This window comes from Chaetodon trifascialis, chromosome 3, assembly GCF_039877785.1.
Source record: "Chaetodon trifascialis isolate fChaTrf1 chromosome 3, fChaTrf1.hap1, whole genome shotgun sequence".
NCBI classification, from domain to species: Eukaryota; Metazoa; Chordata; class Actinopteri; order Chaetodontiformes; family Chaetodontidae; genus Chaetodon; species Chaetodon trifascialis.
The window spans coordinates 7,239,636-7,262,213 of NC_092058.1; the positions used below are offsets into that span (position 1 = coordinate 7,239,636).

Consider the following 22,578-nt stretch of genomic DNA (forward strand, 5'->3'; position numbering starts at 1 on the left):
GAAATGGGTAAACACATTAGTATGTGTTGCTTTGCAGTATATTTTGAGACCTGCCATCACTGGGATGTCATGAAATCCAATCATTCTCACATCCTTTGTTTAAATTGTTCAGGTAACAGCAAACAGCAGATAAAAAACAAGATTATTTTCCCCAACAGTAAAAGTGAGACAAACGTTAATGGGACCACTAATGTGTCGAGAGAGCCGAGAGCTGCGAGAAGCTGCTTGCTGTTCTCATTTTGGGGAAGTGACCTAAATGCGTGAACCTTCATTATGCGTTACCGCTCGGCCTGTCTCCACCCACCAGTCCGGTGTCGTAGTCCTCCTCTGCCTCGTGCTCCTCCACTACGCTGGCAAAGCTGCTGGCGTTGGAGGAGGAGCGGGAAAGGTCCTGAGCCTCGGGGATGGACGCCGCCCTGCAACACATGGCCAAACTGCACACCTGGGTCACTCTGACCACACAAACACCTGTGTTTTCCATATGCTGAATTTATCAGGGCGGCACAATCGAAACATTTCTCAATACTTTTGTTTTCACAGCACACCAGGTAGCACTTTCAAGCTGAGTGACAGCTGTGTGTTTGCCTATGTGCCAGGTAATGGATCTCTTATGGGCGGTTTTGCAGTTAACTCTAAATTAGCTCTATGGTAAGTGGAGTTCAAAAATAATAAAATGAAAAATGCAAAAATGTCAGTACTGTGTATATACTGTTTGTTATCTAAACTACACACCTGCATGCAGGTGCCTCCTCCAGCATGAGAAGAGAGTGTTGCATTCACAAGCCGCGCAGTGGGACCAACAATGAGCACATATGAACGATGTGAATTTGGTGGCTTGTTGTCATTAAAATAGAACGACTAATGCTAGGAGGGTAATCATCCATGTAATAGAGTTACTGTGCCAGTCTACAGTACATAAATGCATTCCCTCTCCACCCATCCAAGGGGTCAGTCATCATAAATATCCTCTCAACGTGTGCAAATATAACACAGTATGCTTTTGAATAAAAAAATAATAGTCACCTGTTCTTAGTGGCAGGAAATTCTGGAGAGCTGTGATTGGAGGAGTTGTCTGATTTGTTTTCCTGTGAAAAGTGGCTGCTGTCCGGTGTCCTCTGGGTGCTGGGAGACACCTCCCGGCTTCAGGGCAGGGATGGAGATTGACACATGAAATACCTTAAGTTGCTTCTCTTGTATGGTACGACATTAGACAAACTACTGGTGAATGTTAGAACACAGTCATATCATCTGAAGATCTGAAGGAATGGCCCTTTAACTGCCACAAAGCAAAAGCTGATGATTAGATATTGTTGAATTCATTGAAGTGACAAACCAAAACAAATATTACATAAAACGAAGGCCCCCGCTATAATCATGCACGCACAATGACATATGCAAAGTGTAAGGTCCTGTGCTGATTGTGTGGGTTTCTCCAAGTGTGCCTGCTTTTTTGTTGCTGCTGCAGATTTAACATCCGACTGGGTGAAGTGGAATATGAATCAGAGGGTGCGGTGATTGATAAATACACCCTCAGCCAGTCATCAGTTACTGGTCTCATAGCTCTGAAACAGCTGTGCCAATCACAGAGAAGCATGACAACAGCAGCTCAACAAACAGAAAGACGTTTACGCAGGAAATCAAATCGCTGTCCGGAGGGTGCAGAGCAGAAAACCCCAGGCTGGCGGTGAAGTGATGTTGCACCAGAAGTAGAAACGGTTCTGAGACATCTATTCTGATAAGTCTAACTGCCTCATTTGAATGAACCTCTCATCTGTTTGCTCCTCTCCTCACATCTGTGTGCTCTGCACAGGCCACCAAAATATCACACAGATGGGCAAAGCAAATTTCAATGTCAGGAGAACAATTAACTTCTGAGTGCTGCTTGCAGTTGTGCCACCACGAAAAACAGGGTCCAAAGCCTCAAACACAGCAACACTTCAATTAGCATTCAAGCATAAATAAGCAGGAGGCTGTTGTGAATCTGTTGAGTTGATACAACCCAGAATTCACGTAAAATATGAGTTTTATTATCCAAAGCAAAGCAGAGAAATGAACTCACTGATAAACAGTGTTGAGATTAGCTCCATTACTTTTGGCAGTAAGGAGTACTCTAAGTTAGTATCTTTCTGAATTAAGTAACTAACTTACTGTGACTGAAAAGCTTTTTACTTTATTGTTCATGCAGTTATGTAAACTTTTTGGCCCCCTGAAGACTAAACCTCCTCTTCATGCTCATATATGGATTTGTTTAGAGAAGCATGATGTCTGCGGACAGTCGAAGGTTCTTCATGTGGAGATAGTCTCACTGCTTTTATTCTGTCAAGCAGAAAGACAAGAATATCTCAGTAAATCATGTGCCCTGGCTCTAAGGTCCATTCTAACCTTTGGAAGCACCTGGATAAGCAACGTGCCTGCATCAAAGTTTCTAAGCATCTGCACATCTGAAGTCATTCAGGTCACCTCACCCAAGCAACCGAGGCTGGATTTTAATCATTCAGCTCTGATTCCTGTGACCCAGGAACAACCTAACAAGCTAACAGCACTGAATGTAAGTTGCAGAAAATCTGCAGCTTCTCTCTCCCGTCGAGCCGGCCGCTTTCAGGCGGCTGGTTAACAGGACACCCCGTTCAGGCAAATGACCACAAAACCTTTCCAACCGCCTGGACGGAGAATATGCAAAAATGGAAAATGAAAAGAAAACCTTGGAGGGGCTGGAGTACATCTTCACTCACACAGACATTTGATCTGACCACAACAAAAGCTGAAATGAAAGCGGTGGGCACTGACAGCATTTCAAAGAAGACATTTAAAAAGTAACTAAATGAGGTAACTATGTGACTAATTTTTGTGCGGCCAACCCATAACAACTTGTCTTTCTTCTAATGGCTGATTTCCTCATTTTAATGCCCTTGCTTCCATCTGTTGCAACACTGTTCTCTCTTCACTACCCACTCCCTGCTGATCGGCTCGGCTCTCTCCTCTCACCTCCTCTCTTGGACCTCCTGGATGTTCTCGATGCCAATGGCGCTGCTGCGACGGGAGCTGAAGGGCCCAGACTTTTTCCTGGTTGGGCTTTTCCCAGGAATGATCAATGACTGATAGCGGGTAGGGAGAGGAGAGTCAGACACACACTATTGGGATAGTATAACCATTTCACAGCCACAGCATGAATTATATACAGTGCATGACACAGTAGGCTAGTCAAGTGAGAGTTATTTACATGTAGAAATGCTGCAAAGGAATAATGAACTGATGGCTTGATAAATCTTGACGTAATGTAATGACACATTTGAAACATGTTTTATAGAAATGGGCTTCAGGCAGGAATTGATTTATATTCTCTTATCGTGACTCTTATGTCTGATAAAAAACATTCCTATCATCTTTCTGCTTTAAGAGCCCCCTCCTCTATTTTTTTTTATTTATTTTAAGTGCTGGGGCCAGACTGTGGAGTTCACTTCAAATCTTCTAATTCAAGATCCAGTCTGATTCATCAATGAGTGGCTGCGTATGGGAACATAAGTGGGAGTCAGTTTACAATTTCCTTTTCTGAATTTTCGTTTAGGAACAAACTTTAAAGTAGAATGAAGTGCGTGAAGCCCTGAGGTCTGCTGCAAGTGAATGCAAAACATAAATCAAGAAAACGCAATCATCTGAAATGAAATCATCTACTTGTGAAAACTCTTTACATTACAGGAGAGATTTATACGAAGATAAATGAGCTATGACATCCTTCAGTCTATGATGGATCATTCCCTTTCAACATTAGCTGCAATATGAATGAACTGAAACCAAAACCAAACAAACGTCATTGTAACGTATTACACCTATATATCCTAAGACTTCTCATTGAAATGAAACAGGCACATTTTAAACTACAAACTACAAATTGCACACAGATATCATGAAAGAGCAAAGCAAAGACCAAAGAAGAAAAGATAAAGACAAGAAGGGATAAATGTGAACATGAACCTCTTCTATTGTTCCTATCCCTATGGCACTGCCTCGGCGTCCATATTTACTGGGACTTTTCCCTGGAACAAGCAATGACTGACCCACACAAGACAGGGCGAGGGGAGCATAGAGAAACAGAGAGAGAGGACATGATAGATTGAAAAAGCAAGAAGGGGAAGGAAAAGAAAAGAACACATCATAAGATCTCATGCGCACGGCACAAAGAATTTAAACAGCAAGGTGCAAAAGAGCTTGAAAAGGAGCTCGCAGCATGACTTAATAGACAAAGCACAGTATTGAGGAGATAGTAAGAAGCTTTTAGAGCAAAAGCAGACTGGGGTCCAACACAGGAGGGCACAGCAGGAGATGGAGTGCCACCGAGGTAGCAGGCATGTCAGCAGTTTCTGCCCTGAGGGGTACAGGTCTGTTAAGTGATGCATTCAGAAGGAGTAAAAGGGCAAAGAGGGCTGGAAGAATCCAAAAGGGAAGCTTTTAGAAAACTTAGTCCTTCCAGAAATGGGGTTAACTCAGCTCCGATCCAAAATACTGCCAGGAACCGAATCCCAAACTGCAACAAATATCGAAAGAGTTGAAACATGATCAACCCCATCTTTGAAAGAGACACAAACAGGACGGCGTGCAGTGTGCTGTCCTTGTATTTATGGCTTGTGCCATGCATACTCTGCAGCCGCACATGCACATATATAAGGCTGCGTAGAGAGGCTGTAGCATTAACAGGAAGAAACAGTCAGGAGGAAAGCACAGTAAGGAGGGAGGGAGTCTGGGTAGTCATACGGCTGCTACTCTGAGCTCACTTCAAGACTCAGGATAGAGACTACACTGGGGCTCACAAGCAATCAGACTCATCTTGCATTGAGAGGGAAATCATCAGATCCATCCCACAATGGACGCTCTATTTTTAACATCATCCTACACATCTGACTGTCACGCTATGTGGTGGTTAGGATTGTCTCAACGGATGAGAGGGAATGAAATGCTGACAATGAGATATGCTGTTAAAAAAAACGGTTATTGAGAGGAACAGGATGAGCTGTAAATGGAAAAATTCAACGAAAGCTGCTCTGGTACAAAGCAAAACGTCAGAAATGAAAGCGACTGCTTTGATGGTAACATACTGATGAAAGTAAAGTGCTTCAGAGTAATTTTCTTAAGTGCTGCTTATAAGAAAGAATAGGAGTTAGAGCAGTTTGTATGTGTGTATATCCACTGCGCTGCGAGAGATGAAAATAGACTGTATCCTCATTGTATGTGTCAGGTGGGCATCGTGCGAACCAAAATGGGCTACTTACAATCCCCGGGGTTTTGGGGCTCTCTGCGGGATTGTGGGTAAAGCTGCCACTGTGACTAGTGGAGACTGTGTGTGACTTCTTGTTACTGAGGCCCATGGCGTCCATAGACTGGCTTCTGCTGCGGATGACCCGCTACAGAGAGAAACGAGGAGATATCGTCAGTGGATCCACTTTGATATCGTGTGGAAACGCAACACACTGACTGGTTTTTCAAAGCATTATACACCACATGTACGTGAGTTTGTACTCAAGCTCACTCCATTTTAAGTCAATTTCAAATATTCTTTGCTAATACAGAGTGTATGTTTTGATGATATTGAATATTCTCACAATTTGGTAGCAGTCGGCCTTTAAAATTAATAATGGCTGAATTCCATTTAGCTGGCTCACTGTCACAGCATACTGGGACACTTGAATAGAACAGAGCCATCATTAAAATTATTTGTAACACCTCCAACTTTAATGAAGGTCAATAATGTCATGTAATGTAACTACATCCTGAACCTATTGTGAAGTGCTAATATGTGTGAATATTGCGTACAGTACGGGCGTGTGTGCACATGAACTCACAGTGGTTTGTGCTTACATGTGCATATGCATGTTTGTATGCAGGACTATTTTTGAACACCTAGGGGCAGTGCAGGTCAACAGGCAGGAGAGAGAGGCTTCGTGAATGAAACGTAGGTTCACAGAAGGTCGAGGAGAGTGTGGGCTTTGAGGTGGAGGAGGATGAAGCCACATCAGTCGACATGTAACACGGGAACATCTATAGTGGGGTTTTGTGTCATGGGAGGGGACGGTGAGGCGCAGCGTGAGCAGGGAAGGCAGTGAGAGAAAGTAGGAGAGACAGCAGCACAGCAGATTCTACGCAGTTAGACAGAGGCGGAAAGCGAGAGACCAATTGGGAAATCTTTGCAGATGTGATTTGTGGAGGTGTGAGGGAGAGGAAGAGGAAGAGAGGCAGCATGATGGCTCTTGAAAGGCAGGATTGTGGGCAAGAGTACATTCATACTGATAAGGCATGAGGAAGGGATGGCTCTAAAGAGACAGCTGAGACTGGGAGGAAGGTGGATACGTATATTTCTCTGAAGTTGCATGGAAATGCAGAAAGGATGGCTGAGAACTACACAGAGAGAGAGAGAGAGGAGAAAAACAGCGAGGGATTGCTGCCCATAGGGAGACATGCAAACTGCATCATCAGCTCCCTAATGAGTGGTCATTAAATCGTTCATCAGGCACACACAATCACAGCTTCCACCGCCGTGCCTCAGAAGCTAGGCTACGCTCCACCACCCTAATGGTCATTGATGGAGCACTCTCAGTCAAAGCAGAAGAAGTGCCTTTCATACACAACAGGACACTCCCCAGCCTCCAAACCGCACCATCACGTGAAAACACACCGAGTTCAGCAGTCGCAGCCAAGTGAGGAAATCAAATGCCACAGGACTGGTCCTTTGAGATACTGCAAATTTTCTATGCTTTGTTTTCTCATGTGTGAATACCCAGAATCCCAGCCAAGAGACAGGGGAGGGGGAAAGAAAGCATCCTAAAAGTTTCTCCAGTCATAACCATTCTTCTCTCATGCATGTGGAAATGCAGATTAACGGCGCGCCTCGTCAAATGAGGGATGTCGCTGTACCTTAAAGGATTCAAAGAAGCCTCCTCCACTTCCTCCTCCCCCACCGGCCCCGTTCTCCAGCTTATCTTCGTCTCCACCCAGGCCCATCATGGACTGGCTGTTGATGTGCAGCTCCTCGTACAGAGTCTCCAACAGGGCTGATCGTGTGCGCTCCTGACAACATCAACACAGGTACTAACAGTGAGTTTGAAATCTAAAAAGTTGTGAGTGATATGGGTGAAACTTACACGACAGAAGCACATAAGGATGATAAACCTGGGCATTCAGGCTTGTTTGCACTGTGGCTGTTGTTAGATGATGATAAATCTATGTTGTCAGAAATCACTTCCTATCCAGAGTACAGCCACCAGGATGCAAACTGGGATGCTCAAGTGGGCATTCAACAGCTCTGTGGCACAGATCCCATTGCTGCACTCATCTCACCTCAAGCTTGGCAAACTTCTCGGCCTTGTAGCAGGCGTACTCTGCATTGATGAGCTTGGTGAAGAGGAACTCGCGGAACTCGAGGCCCTGAGGAAGCAAACGTAGAGACGGAAAGGCGGAGAGACTGAAGGTTTACGATGTCTGCTTGCAAAGGGGAATTGAGTTTCTTTAAATTTGTGTGACTGTTGACCTTTTTGAAGATGGCAGGGTCAGGCAGAGCCGGCCCAAAGAAAGGTACATCATCCCGCGCTGTCACAGACACCTGGAGGGGAAAGGAGGTGAGCGGCATGTATGACACTGATAAATGATACACACCCCACCTTTGTGGCTGCACAGTAGAGTAAGAGCTCCTGAATAATGAATGAGTGAATGTAAAATGGGTTTCACTGTTGGTCAGATACTCTTGGTACAGTATTTGCTGTCCTTGAAACACACCTTGTAGGTGACATTGTCCGTGCACGCGTTCTCCACCTGCACCACCACATACGCATGCAGGAAGTTGGACTGGATCATGTCTGGTACGAAGGGCGTGTTCTCCTCTTGGAACACGATGGCCACAATGTCGTTGCCTATGTGCCTCTTCCTCTGCAGCTGGAGGGAACAGATGAGCAAAACTAGCAACAGCGGAAACATCTCAAATAACCAGTTAGAGAAGCAGAAACACAGGCCCATCACAGATTCACTTCCAGGACCGGCAAGGAAAGATCGACTGAGAATAAATATAGTCCGCAAAGAGGTGGACTTTGATCTCTATCCTTAGATGTATGACACAACTGTGAGCCAAAACAAATCTTATGTTTTCTATCTCTTAAAGCTTGTGCTAAGGATTGAATGAATGTATCGCTGCCCTACAGCCTACAGACCCCCCACTCCCCCATAAATCCATGTTATCTCTTTTTTCAATGCAGCTATGACCAGGCTGGAATAATTTAACCTGTCAAAGGCTGGTGATGGTGTGAAAATGAATTCATCTGAATACCTGTGGAGGCACTACAAAGTCAAAAAAAAGGTTTGTGATTCTGCAGAAAAAGGACACTGGTGCACTTGGAGGGCAGAGTGACTGAAGTTTTAAATTCTTATCTAAAAAATATCTTCTAAAGAGCTGGGTGATGCCAAGCATTAGGGGCACCTTGCTACTCTGCTGGAATATAAATCTACATTGTCACCTCGTTGCCTTTTGCTAGGACCTCTAATTGAGACAGCTTGCAAGCTATCAGAGAAGACAGGACTTTTTCCCCTTCTTGCAAAGATTAATCAAAATAAAAATATGACAAAATCTGTGTAATTAGGATTTTGAGTCAGGGCAGATTTCCTGGTTGATTCTTGACAGATGCTGTCACAGAAATACTGTTCTTTCAGCAATCAAACTGTAAAAGGCTCTTAAATGCGAGCGGATATCAAAATGTCAGAATATATTCTATTCAGCCCTCCAAACTGGAGATACATTCTTATCATTATGACACCGTGACCCAAACCATTTCACAGTGTGTAAGTGGAAGCAGATACATCAGATTTTGCAAGTTGATACAGATCAGTGATAAACATAATACCCAGTCAAAAACGTCCTCAGTGCAGACAGTGGGAAAAAACAGACCCAGGCCCCATGTTCCACCTTAGTAGCCTCACCATCATGACACAGGCAGCACAGCAGGATGTGTTGATTACTCTCCATCAGACCTCAGGCTATTTAACACTAAAGTACGGACTTTTACCGAAGCCACTCCACACTTGTTGCTATTAGACATAGTGTAGCAGCTGTAGTGTTAGCTGGGGCTGCAATAAAACGTCTCAAGAGTTGACGAGTTGTATGCACAGTAAACATTTACTTTGGTATTTATAAATGATTCTTGTCCAGATATTGGTCTGACTTTACAGCCAGTCTGTTAAAGACACACATGAGGACAATCAACCATCTGTTTCAGGCCCTGGCAAGCTTTCATAACTTGCTGAAGGCCAAAAATATTAAGCTAATGGAAAATGTTCACAAGTTCAAAGGGAAAGAGTCTAAAACCCAAAGCTTCATTTATCAAATATGCACAAATGCTGCAGACTTTTATCCTTCATAAAAAAGCTGTAATTTCCCCTGTAATTGCTGGATATTTGAATGCAACACTTCTAAGCACAAGTTTGAGGGCAAAACAATAGCCAGTTAGAGAAAACTGAGGTCACAGTTTCAGAGACATAAATGAGCAGCAAGTGAAGTCGTTTGTGTGGGAAACACTCAGACCACATTTGATATATTTAAAGGCGAAGTTTGAGTTACAGTATCTGTGTTAAGATGTATTTCCATGTAGGCTGTAGAGAAGGCTGAGAGCCAAACAGGATCCATGCGGCTGCAGACGCAGGGCAGCCAGGTTACTTCTGCATCATCCTTGAGCTTATTAGCTGTCAGCTTTAATATTTACTCGCACAGAGGCTTTCTGAACCCAGATGATAATGTTCATCTGTGCAGATGGACTGCGAAACTGAAGCATCAACACGGACAGTCAGACACTTGAAAACAAACTCAGTAAGCGTGGGGCCGGATTGAAACACCTGAAACCTGTTAATACTGTACATTCGCTCAAACCGGATCAAATTCAGTCAGATGTGGCTGCATTAATTCTGCGCTTTCTCCCTCCTGAAATAACGCTACGTTACTAGGATCGCACCTTGCCTCCTTCTCTTGAGTTCCCTCATGAATCATCCCATGTGGGTGTTGTTTATGTCCTCGTTTCTCTTCATGCCTCGGCAATATGGACAGTCTGTGAAGGGTTACTGTGGTAACAAAGTTCGAACCACTCCAAGAGGCAGCGACGAACAGCTGAGGACTAATGCAATGTGGCATCAAAGAGATGAAAGTCTCCAGCCACAAACCAACAGCAGCGAAGCTTCAATGCCAGCAGAGAACACAGCAATTCTACTGCAACCTCAAAAAATTATGTTTCTATTGAACAGCAGGATGAGTGGGACATCAAACCTGCAAACTTAAACAAACTGACTGCTTAGCAAATGCTTATCACTGCAATTGTAAAGAACATACAGGCGTTTAGAGATGCATTGGGAAATGGGAAATAAGTTTATTTGACTTTCTGACAGAGGGTTAGATGAACATATTAACACCACTCTCATGTTTGCTCAGGAAATATGAAGGTACCATCAGAAGCCAGGCAGCTTAGCTTAGCACAAAGACTGGAAACAGAGGTAAACAGCTAGCCTGGCTCTGACCAAAGGTAACAAAACCCACCTACACAGATTTTGTTTCCTTTGGCCAAAATCAGTAGTAAGTCAAGTATTTAGTAGGCATTAGAGTGGCATTAATCTTCCCATCTAAATCTCAAATATCAAACTGTTTCTTTAAAACACTTATATTTTCTTCACAGTCAAATGACTGGTCTTACTTTATCAGCATTAAATTAAAAGACCTTCGTTCAGATCTTACAGCCCTGAGCCATTAGCTGCTGCTGCTGCTGCTGCTGCAGTCTGACATGTGGGGGAGTCACAAGGAGAGGCCTTTACAAATCAATTAGTCAAGTGAACTGCCCAGAAAAGACAAATTAGTTACCCTGATAATTAATCACTGGAATGTCACTATACCTGCTGTGAGTCTCCCTCTGTGTAAGGCAGCTTGGTGGACACATGGAACATAATCTCCTTATTATGGAAACTTGTGTAGACAGATTCTGTCCCCGTCTGCCCATGAGTGACATCGAGCCCACCCCGAAACCTGGAGAAGAAAAGGAGGAGAAGAAAGAGGATATTTAAGGGCAGGGGCAGGGAGAAGGAGAGAGAACTAAAAGAAAGTAGAAGAAAAGAAAAGAAAAGAAAGTGAAGTAAAGGTGAGGAGAGAATTGAGGTGAGCAGCCAACAGGAGGACAGAGGAGAGTCAAACAAAGCGGTGTTAGGAGTGGAACATAAGAGCGTGCTCTCAGAGCACACGGTCCATCCACGCTCATCCATCATTGAGGGAATGCCAAGGGCACTTCTTCTGCCTACTCAATCACAATGTCAGCAACACTACAAATATCAGGACACTCGAAATCCCTTTTTCAGGCATTCATTTAAAGCCAACTGTGATCTATAGCAAAGTGAATGATGGCCCGCCTCTGATGGACATGCGGTGGAGTGCAGCTGAGATTAAACCAATCTGTTTAAATCTGCTGCTGAGAAAACGGAAAGAAATTGAACTGAAAAGTCTGCCAACCCTTTAAAGTCATGAAGCTCAATCTTGTGGCCCAGAAACTCCAGGAACTCAACAAAGGCAGGACTTTCTTCCATGTTCCCAAACAGCTCTTCCTCTGTTGTCTGATGATGAAGCAAAGGACATTTCAGGAGGAGTGACACGTGACTTCAAAAGCAAAGATTAGCAGCGGTATCTCTGCAGCGCACTCACCTGGCCAAACTTTTGATAAATAACCCCAAACTTGAAGTTGTTGCTGATCACATGCTCATCAAAGGTGACAATGAGCCTTGATGCCTGCAGACGAGAGAGTAGAAAGTTTCCAGGGAGCCAGTGATATGTGGAAAAACCACAGTGATGATTGGCGCCTACCTTTGGGTAGAGGACAGGATAAAACCTATCCACGTTTACTTCTTCGCAGACAAGCTGTAAGTGAAAAAGCACATTCAGCTTTTCTCATTTTAAACACACGGTGAAATACAGTTTTCTGACAATATATTCTGTGCGATACCTTGGCCATCTGAACCACATTGGGGAACTCGGTAAGGCAGGAAATGGGAATCACATCATGGTAGGTTTTTAGCTTTGTGCTGAAAGGCAAACAGTCTGAGTCAAGTCAAAACGCTCACTGCTCATTTTCTAATCCAAAGCAATCCTCCTGCTTTAATGATTTCTTTCTTTGATCCTCAGTATTCATGGAAGTGAAGTTCCAGCTCAAAGGGGACCTTTCCTACAGATGTACGATCATGATTCATCATGATTTGACATGCAGATGTAGAACGGGTGGTTCTTTATTTGTTAGAGCCAAGATTGCCTCGTAGACAGTCAAATGTGCATCATTACTTTCTTGCATCCGTTGATCTAAGTGTCTAGAAAATTGGTGAGATAATTAGTGTGATATCTGTAATTATTAATAATTCAAAAATAATCACTGCTTGGCAACATAAGCATTGGGTGCTAATTGTCCCTTGACACAACACACATATCTGCAAAACATTAGTTATGCAGCAGTTACTAAATGTATTGACCTTTGCAGGATCACACCAAACCGCTCACATCCTTATTGGCTGTAAAGCATCAGTAGCCACCGCTGTCCACTAAAATGTTCATCAAGTCCCTCCATTGAACAGCGACTGCCCATTCAAGCTTTGGATTTCTTCACATGTTGAAGCACTGTGCATGGAGCTGCACTAGACACAAACTCGAGCTATTTAAAGAGTTTGGAGGGTGGTGTCTTTTTTTAACCATCCCAAAAATCAACAGCATGAGAGGAAAGGAACAAGGAATGGTTTGAAATGAGTGTTTAACTGCTCTAACACAAACTTTAGCATGTCAGGCTAACTAACTTACAGTAGAAACACAGTGTTGCTTCCAAGACTGAGGCACACATCATTATCTAACTAGGTGACAGTAGTTTGCAGGATGCTGGGTTATGCTATAATAAGCTCCATTTACAACAAACAAATCCACTGTGTGGTGTTCCCTCACTGTGAGGAAGCCGGTCCTGGATGCTGTCGGAGTTTAGCAATTTGTGCTGCTTTTTGTTGCATGAAGTTTACGCTCCACCAACATCTGCCAGTGTTACTCGAGACAGTGTTAATATTGCCAAACACCTACAGTATTCCAGGGTTCCTCAAAGCTTTTTCTCTTATAACATTAGAAATCAGGAACAAACTTGAAATCATGGTTTAAACAACAGGCAAATCCTAACTAATAATAATAGTACATCTAACTAGCTTTACACTGCAAAGCATAACAATGCAGTTTCTTTATTTCCATGGATCGTAAACTGGTGAGGATGCTGACTTTTTGCCTGGACATGCAGCAAGTGAGCAGTTATCAAACCTTTTTACAAATTTCTCCTTTTAAAATTAGTCAGATGGAAACATTAGTCAGACAGCACTTTCAACCAACTCATGGCTAACGTTAGCTTAGTTAGCTAGAACAACCAACGACTGCTGGCTGGAAGTGAGAAGGCTGCTTTTGTCTCCCTCTGTCTCAAATCAAGGACCCATTTTTGGAAAAATCCTAGAAATTATGGGTTGTTAATCTGCCACCGTTATCATAGTAAACTGCAAATGTGCATAACAGGGGCACAGTAAGAAAGGGGAGAAGGGCTTAGTGAGTCCCCGCAACCTGTGATTATTATGCATGAGGCTTTTACAGTGGGCATTAACAGTAAAATAAAAAGAGATTATGACTTATCTCTTATCTCTGCTTTACATATGGACTGTGAGTCAGTACCTGTGACTACACTGACTGAGGTGACTGAGTTTGACTGGGGTGATGGGGTGACCGTGGGTGGTGCACACCCGCTGGAAACTTCTCTAGGTAAAAAACGTTGTGGGCTGAGTGACTGTTATCGCGCGACGTACTCATCCTCTCAAAAGCTCCATTAACAAAGAGGGACCGCAGCTATTAAAATCTGGAGTGGAGCCTCTCGGCTGCTAAAATTAATTCACAGGTTGCATGGTGCGCTCAGTTCTGCTTCTCTCCCCCTCGTCTGTCTTTGGCAGAATGTGAAGGAGTAGATTTCAGTGAGCGAGCACGGGTTTGGCGATGGTGGGCGGGAGGCATTACACTTGTACAGCAGAGATGAAGTGCACTGATTGTTATGTACTTTGTGGCACAGTTTGCAAAGTCACCATTAAAACTGGGAAGCTTGAGTGTTGATGCTGTAGCACACAGACATTTTGACACTTTTACTTATGCTCACATTATTACACAACTCCAAGAACATAAATAAAACAAATCGCTGTTGGAGTCTGGCCTGTGATTTGTTGTGGTTCTAAGGACACAGAAGCAGAAGCGTTTCCATGTCTGTGATGGTATTATTGTTAGTTTTATTGATAATACTAAATGTTAATTTTAAGAAAATACAAGAATAGAGTCATTTCTGGGCTATTTATTGTTATATAGCTGTATGTTAGGTGATTTTTCATCTCACTGTGACTTGATGGAGCAAACTGAACCAGGTCTTATAAAGACCATCCATCCATCCATTATCTATACCGCCTATCCCTTTTGGGGTTGCGGGGGGCTGGAGCCTATCCCAGCTACAATGGGCGAGAGGCGGGGTACACCCTGAACCGGTCGCCAGCTGATTGCAGGGCCACATGTAAGGACAAACAAACTATCACACTCACATTCACACCTACGGACAATTTAGAGTCATCAATTAACATAATGAGCATGTTTTTGGACTGTGGGAGGAAGCCGGAGTACCCGGAGAGAACCCACGCATGCACGGGAAGAACATGCAAACTTCACACAGAAAGGCCCCGCCTGACCCGGGGATCGAACCGGCAACCTTCTTGCTGTGAGGCACCCGCACTACCTGCTGCGCCACCGTGCAGCCCCTTATAAAGACCTGTCTTATGAAATTTACTTTAAAAAAAAAGACATTTTGGATCCGAAATTGGGGGTTGCGGGGGGGCTGGAGTCTATCTCAGCTGTCAACGGGCGAGAGGCGGGGAACACCCTGAACCGGTCGCCAGTCGAGCCAGGAGGGCAACATATGAAGACAGACAACCATTCATGCTCACACTCACACCTAAGGACAATTTAGAGTCACCAATTAACCTAAAGAGCATGTTTTTGGTCTGTGGGAGGAAGCCAGAGTAACCGGAGAGAACCCCCGCATGCACGGGAAGAACATGCAAGCTTCACACACAGAGGCTCCGCCTGACCCGGGGATCGAACCGGCGACCTTCTTGCTGTGAGGCACGTGCACTACCTGCTGCGCCACCATGCCGCCCCATTTAAGAAACAAAATGTTACAAATGATCCAAAGTCATTTTGTAGAAGAGAAGTCAGTACACTTGTAAGAGTTACAATCCTGCAACAATAGCAGCTTGGACACTTTCCCACTGTGTAAAATAGGCAGCAGATGTCTGAAGTCATAGTTAATTGAAGTTGAAATTGGTGAGAAAATGTATTGGGTGCCTTCTGATAGCAGAGGCAAGTCTCCCCTCAGCACTGCCTATTGTCAGGAATCCAGCTGGAAAGTACATTTTAAAATTCATCACTAAGGCAACCTGCGAAAACTGAGATGCTCTTCTTCCTCTGTGTCATTCTTGCTCGACTTCACACTATTCTTGAGCAAAAGAAAAATAATCTACCCGAACAGTCAAGTCATGCGTGAAAATACTCTATATGGAACGGTTCTGTTTGGGAGACCTATGAGGAAATGGCCAAAATCACAGCACTACATGGATATTTGATTGTTGCAGGTTCAATGTGAGAAAAAGGTCACAACAGAAAGAGAAACAAAAAAAAGACAAAGAAAATTGAGTAAAAGCACAGAGCAATTGCAAGGAGAGATCTGTGATAAAGAGGGAATGAGTGAGTAAAAGAAGCACACAAGGGAGAGAAAACAGGTCAGATGCACAGATAATAGAAAATTGTACCGAAGCATCAAGCGCAGATGCTCTTGATCCCCAATGACATCATACTTCATAGAAAAGACCAAGTGGCCCAGGGCAGCATCCATGGTGTAATAATTAAAATGTTCCTGAGGGCAGATAAGCAGAAGAAACTTTAATGCAAGAAAGAATACTGCTCCAGCAACTGACAGTGGGTGACATAATAATAAAAAACGCTCTGATAAATTAGAAATGGAGAGAGCTACAGAAAATAAGTCTTTTAATTAAGGAAAGTAGTTGAGCTGCCCTTGAGGAGAAGGCGTGAAACAAGCTGCAGTCTATACATTTTTACAAATCTTATCCTGAACGTGCTGCTGAGGCATACAGCAGGTATACTGTATTTACAAGCAGGCAATTCATTTCACAGTTTAGAATCACATGGCAGTGGTTGGTTTTGAGTTTTTTAGTTATAGTTTCAAGAGGAACACAGAGTTTGATATTAACCCTCCGGCCTGATTATAAAAGAAGGTCCTCAAACTACAAGAGCGGACATAAAAGCAATCAAAATATGATGTATTTTAACCAACATCAGTCATGATCATCACTACTAAACGTTCATTCATTTTCAGAGTTTTAACCCTTTAATGTCACAAGCAAACAGTGTCTTTTGTCCTCATCTCTTTGCAAATGCCACATGTTGCAGGCAGCTGTGCAGGTGGCTGAATGGTAGATAACCCACACACAAACACACTTTACAAAATATTATACTCAAACACAAGTGAGCTGAGATCTGGTAATTGACTATGTTTCAGAGGTAAATGTTATTTCAAGAAGCGGCAGCATACATCACCAATATCAGAAAAGTAAAGTACATGGAAACAAGCGACCTTTCACAAACACAGTTCAACATTTTAAGAGGCCAGTCAATCCAGACCAGTATTTTTTGCCCTTCCTCACAGCCTTACCTTGCCCATGAACTGCTTCCTGTAGATCTTAGCGGTGCTGTTTGTCTCCAGTTTGATGTGGGAGGTAGGACAGGGGGGCTGATCAGCCTCTGGTGGGTCTTTAGGCTCATGATTGGTCCCCTCGATCCAGTAGCCTCCAAACTGGGGCAGCAGGATGAGTGGAAAAGGACTAGTGCGACCCAGAACCTGACAGCGATGAACAACGATAATGTTGAAAAGAATACTGATGAGCAACTTATAGTTGGTGTGTTGCATCAAGCACTGCTGAAAAATGTGTGCTTTGCTTTCACAGTTTAAATAGTTTCTGACATCTATGAAATTTATAATGTGCAATGTGAGTTATTTGTGCAGAGAGTACACAGTATGTACCTCATGAACGCTGGGATAAGGGATGTAGTCCTCTTCTGTCTGCAGGGAGGGAAACCAATATGAGTCAAACTGACAAACAGCCGCTTCTAGTCATACTTTCAGTTTTGGTTCTTTGAGGAAAATAACAATGAGCACAAACACTGTGACAGAATATTAACTACAGCAGCATCCAGTTCTTCATGTTTTAGAGTTACTTTTCTTATCCTGCAAAGTGACAGAGGCCACATTAGCAGCCTTAGTGACAAATATCTCACAGTCCTCTCTTTTGAATCCGTAGCTCCTTTTTGTCAGCAACTAACAGCTATCTGAGGCTTCAATCTGTTATTTGCTACGAGTGCAAATATTTTCTAACCTTCAAAGACTGGGTGCCAAAACCTCTTGTTTTTGGCATGAAAAAGCGACATCGACATGACCTTTAAATATGAAACGGATAGTGACTTGGACCCTGCTGGATATACATGTGCTGGTGTGAAAGGAGCTTATTTTCAGCTACTGGCAGCTACTGCACACATTGGACGTCACATAACAACAAACAAACATTTCTCATTCTACCCTGTCATTTCTATTCAGTTCAGCGGCTTTTATCTGGTGTTTTTTCTTTGAGCTCCTCCTGAAACCATTCGGTGACCTCACGCTGCAATTTACTTCTTTGACGAAGCCACTTTCCCTCAATTTCAGACTGTGGTTTTCTCCGTTTCCCAAGAATGCCGAGCAGAGCATGCCTGGGCTTGTTCCAGCACAAGCTACAGGCAATTCATGGCAGAAGGGTTTTTTTTCCAAACAAGTGAAAGTGATAATCCTTATACACAATACACCCTTTCTTATGTCACTGCATTTACATCTATGATGGAGGCGGTACTAAAGGAAAAATCAATCAAAATCACTTAAAAACAATAATGTCAACCTCATGGTGGTGGTAGAAAAGGTCGAGGAATCGCTAAAATTAATAGGTTACATCATCTGGGGACCATTTCATGACAAATTCAATTCATTCATTCAATACATTCAATAATTCTCCAGATATTTCATGTAGGGCCAAAGTGGTGAATTGACCGACCAACTGTCAGGTCGATATTGCCCTCCACGGAGCCGCTAGCACAGATAAAAATGCTGGGTCTAGACACAAGACATTGCTCATTGTAGCACTCTAAAAAGGGGCCGATAGCAAAGCCTGGTGGTTTTACTGATGTTAAGGGTTGCTGAAAAAGCTCCTTTACAATGTCAATATTTGTGCAGTTATTCAAAGGAAATTTAGCTACCACCAAATAATAAAATTGACCCAGACAAAGTATATGTCCAGTAAGGTATATGCCAGTCCACATGTTTTTGTTTACATTCAGTCTGAGGCCATTGAGCTGTATGAGCTATGCCTGTTAGTGCTAATTAAGGGTAGCCTAACTAAGACAAGACTTCTGTCAAAATGACAGTAGCACAAAGCCCGACCCTAAAAGAAATTATCCATTTGGTGCTGCACAGAACCCCTGAACCACAGCCAACACCTCTGGGACGTATAACCAGCCAGGCCTTATCGGCCATCATCAGTGTCCAACCTCACTCACGTCCTTGTGGCTGAATGGAAAAGAAATCCCTCGAGCTAGGTTCAAACATCACACATTGAGCTGGCTGTTGCAGGAGCTTATTAATGTGCATGGTTTTGGGATGAGATGTTCAAGAGTCAGACATGTGTGTACTGTCAGGTGTTCTCCTACTTTTAGCCATATAGTGTATCACTGATAGCTACTCTGTCGTGTGTAATTGCCCTTTACTTATTCAGGCCAACAGGACTGTGGGACTTTTCTTTCAAGGCTATAGTCATGTTTCCACCAAACACTTGTGGTACCCTCGAAACCCGTACCCAGTCCATTCCTACAATACTGTTTTGTGTTTCCACCACAAACAGTACTCTTGAATGTAGGCGGGCTTGTTGTTAGCGGGGCTTTGAGACTAACCCCCTTCACCTTTCCAGTAGGTTGCGAGACAACAGATGAGGCTTTTCTTGGTCTTGAGAAGCTGCAGCATTTATAAATGCTGCAACTGACATACTGTGACCCTCACTATACATTTACTGCCAGACTGACAACTTCCTGCAAACCTTTTCTTCTGCACCGCTCGCATTTATGTCACTTCACATTACATTGCACAACGAGGTACACAAGTCTTTGAAAAACAAGATCACAATTGATGACATTGAATGTCTCATGTTCTGTCTCCTCCGTATGTGGTTGCTTATTCCAACAAGGAGACAAGTTTTGTCTGCAGGGAGCGAGACAAAAGACTGCGGGAAAAAAGATGAGAGTTTGGAAATCCTGTCAACAAGAACCGAATCTCTCTGACCAATCGGTGCTCTGCAGTGTTTAACACCATCTTTAAATTCCAGATCGGTACATGAGGTACCTCAACAGAGGGGTGACGAAAAAACGGGAAGGAAGGGAGTGGTTCTATTGGTACAATGCACAACTTTTGACAATGGAAAAACAAAAATAAATGTTCTCATGTGTAATAAATTGAACGGAATTGCTTGATGAAAACGTGACTTTATAGGATATATCTTGTATAGGAGCTCTAAAACCACATTAAACATATGAGAGAGGGTAGCCAAAACCTCAGCAAGGCACCTGATTGTTGTCACAGCAATAAATGGTTTTCCTGTACTTCTTCCAGCTGATTGCCATCTATTGTGGGCCCTTTCTCCCTTCACTTCACACCTCCTGCTGAGAGCATCTCCCAGTCTTCAATGCCAGCTGCATTAGCCTGTCTAGGTAATAGCACAGCTTAGGATTTTGCAGTCCTAGTCCCCGTCGAGTTCTTAACTCAGTCGGTGAGCATCCTAAAGCCTGTCTGACAGCAGATAAGGAAAGGTTTATAACTCTGCCATTACAGATGCTTTACCAGGCCCTGGTCTATGAGGCGATGTGTGGATTTGCGACTCACTTTGAGGGGGGGAGGGAGGGGGCATCTTTGCTCATCCATTCTGAAACCCTGTAGAGAAGAGAGAGAGAAAAAATGAGGTAGAGGGAGCAGGTGAAATATCTCAGACGTGCAAAAATAAAGGAAAAGAGACACATGGGAGATTTTTGATTGTCAAGTTCCATTAGATTTCTTGTGCAACAGCATAGTGTGAAATAATTCTTTGTGACAACGATCCGCGTTTACATAACACAAGCTCAATCACCAGATGGGCCACAGAAAGAGGAAGTAAAGAGGAGGGATATCTTGGCGGGAGAAAAGATAAGCATGAGTCCATGAGAACAGGGAAGGTGTTTCTATCAAGCCATGGTGCAGATATCATTGACCATATTTCCACTAAAGGGCAAAAAATGAAACAGGGCTTTCCATCCACTCTCCACTGCTATTCTGCTGACTCTACTGACAGTTTCCAAACGAGAGATGAGAAACAAAGCACTCCTGATCAGTGACCCCTTTGTGTGGAATACCCTGCAGCATAATTCAAAATGTATGAATTAGATTCTTTTAGGGCTAAAGAAGATGAATCAAACGGAAATTGGAAATACGTTCATTAGATTCATCCTTTGAACAATAGTTCACTGTTTCAGCTTCTCCTTTCCTCCTTCATTGCCTTGGCTTTTGGTTGGAGAAAATGCATTGCGAATAATTACAACCCAGATTCAAAAAACGTTGGGATGCTGTGGAAAATGTGAATGAAAACACAAAGCAATCATTTCGAGGATGCCCCTTTCATACCCAATCATGATACTATCACCTGTTACCAATGAATCAGTTTTTAAATCAGTTGTCAGCAACTCCAGAGTGCTGTGACTGTTACACATGTGATCCTTCTTTGTTCCAGCAGTAAAACTTGCAAAAGATGTTGCTGTCTGAGTCTCTCCAGTGTTTCACATATTCTAAACCTAAATAATGTTTTCATATATACTATGCTTCCAGCTAAGGTATTATCATAGTAGACTATGCTGGGTAAAATGGTGTTTCCAGTTTTTCAAGTGAAGTTGACCCTGAAAACAGGGGTCAATGGCCAAGCTAAAAGGTGAGTTTCATGAGGTCTTTGACCACTGAGAGGAGAAAAATACCTTTGGTGAGTTCACAGAATACGTAATCTAAGATCAAAATTAAAAAAATAAACAAATTATGATTCAGTCAAAAGGGAAAATCTGTGGATGCCTATAGGAGACATTCTCAGGATCTACTGGTCTTGCTCCTGCTTAGTCTAACGAGTTGAACCACGAGCTACAAACAAACTGCACTCCTACAAATCCGCTTCAGCGGATTGAAAAACATGACAACGCTTTTTTCACAGCTGTGAAGCGAAAACACAAGAGGTTCTGTTCAGCACATTCAGAGGCATTAGGTGTCCAAAGGACCTGCAAAAACCAAAAAACACATAAATGGCAAAGAGAGGGAGACATGGGCATGCACATAAAAGTATTGCAGTAGCAGGGTTGTGAACTGGGATCCAAAAATAGCAGGTAAAGCAGAGTAAGGGGAGTCTCAAAATAGAAGTAAATGCAAGTTTTATGTCCAAAGTGAGTGAAATTCAGAGGGTGCTCTTTGATTTAAGCCTGGGAGGAAGAACGGACGAGTTTTGGCGGCGAGCACAGAAAGCAGAGCCTGGGGACCACTTACAGTACCTGCATCCTCTCGATCATGGCAAACAGGTCCGAGGTCTGGGGAGGAGAGTTGACACAGATCCAGAGAGGTACATGGGTTTGACTGTGGTGTTGATATGCTTCCTCTGCTGTCCTCGATACTCATTCATCCTTCATCTGCGCTCACTGTGAAAGCTGGCTGTGCAGTCTCAAGACAGAAGATCCCCTGCTGGTATCTCTGACACCCCCCTAATTCTTTATTTCACTATGACAGCGATCTCTATTGCAATCCCCCACCTCACTTGACACCAGCATCACTGAGCCTCCATTCAACTCCGGGAGAATCGTTCCTCCACACTTGAAGACAAACACACTGTAAACAAGTAACTCTTGGGGGAAAAAAGAGCCTCAAAGCTCCACAGTGCTTCTCACTGTTGCTACAGCCAACAGCTCATCTGACTGCGTGCAGCGGCCAAATTAGCTGGAAGACGATGCTATGATTTTGGTGTCTAAAGCGCACAGTCAGATGAATGTGTGAATGAGACACACTTAGCCTATAAAGCAACAGCCAGATAGGGAGTGTACAAGGCAGGAAATAAAAAGAAATTGGCATGAATTGGCCTGGCAACTGGACTTCATGTCAGCCGTGGTATAATCTTGATGTTTTGTAATCAACATATGTCCAGATGGTGGACTGATACCAGTGCTGCTCATAAGATAAAGACTTCAATCCAGCTACTGGGTTTATAATCACACCTCAGCCATGCGCCGCTGCAGAACATAATTCAGCCTTTTGTCCACTTAGCACAGGTATTGGTACTTGTTAAAGTCGA

At 43.4% G+C, this 22,578-nt stretch overlaps 1 protein-coding gene across 12 annotated transcripts in view; it reads right to left on the bottom strand.

Annotated features, from left to right (window-relative positions):
• rap1gapb (RAP1 GTPase activating protein b) overlaps positions 1 to 22,578 on the bottom strand; it is a 96,523-nt gene that overhangs the window by 4,011 nt on the left and 69,934 nt on the right. For 4 of the 12 annotated variants that reach the window (XM_070958600.1, XM_070958601.1, XM_070958607.1 and 1 more), the window contains 17 exons: positions 20,115 to 20,162; positions 17,184 to 17,222; positions 16,815 to 17,000; positions 15,895 to 15,998; positions 11,997 to 12,075; positions 11,858 to 11,911; positions 11,699 to 11,782; positions 11,510 to 11,610; positions 10,903 to 11,032; positions 7,762 to 7,917; positions 7,517 to 7,588; positions 7,327 to 7,413; positions 6,904 to 7,056; positions 5,265 to 5,396; positions 2,986 to 3,095; positions 1,024 to 1,140; positions 305 to 434 (listed from right to left, as the gene is read on the bottom strand). In XM_070958600.1, the coding sequence (XP_070814701.1) occupies positions 305 to 434; positions 1,024 to 1,140; positions 2,986 to 3,095; positions 5,265 to 5,396; positions 6,904 to 7,056; positions 7,327 to 7,413; positions 7,517 to 7,588; positions 7,762 to 7,917; positions 10,903 to 11,032; positions 11,510 to 11,610; positions 11,699 to 11,782; positions 11,858 to 11,911; positions 11,997 to 12,075; positions 15,895 to 15,998; positions 16,815 to 17,000; positions 17,184 to 17,222; positions 20,115 to 20,162 (1,782 nt within the window). Of the gene's footprint in view, positions 1 to 304; positions 435 to 1,023; positions 1,141 to 2,985; positions 3,096 to 3,972; positions 4,051 to 5,264; positions 5,397 to 6,903; positions 7,057 to 7,326; positions 7,414 to 7,516; positions 7,589 to 7,761; positions 7,918 to 10,902; positions 11,033 to 11,509; positions 11,611 to 11,698; positions 11,783 to 11,857; positions 11,912 to 11,996; positions 12,076 to 15,894; positions 15,999 to 16,814; positions 17,001 to 17,183; positions 17,223 to 20,114; positions 20,163 to 21,787; positions 21,824 to 22,578 lie in introns of all 12 variants that reach the window. The other 8 variants (XM_070958605.1, XM_070958604.1, XM_070958610.1 and 5 more) reach the window with 4 other exon arrangements.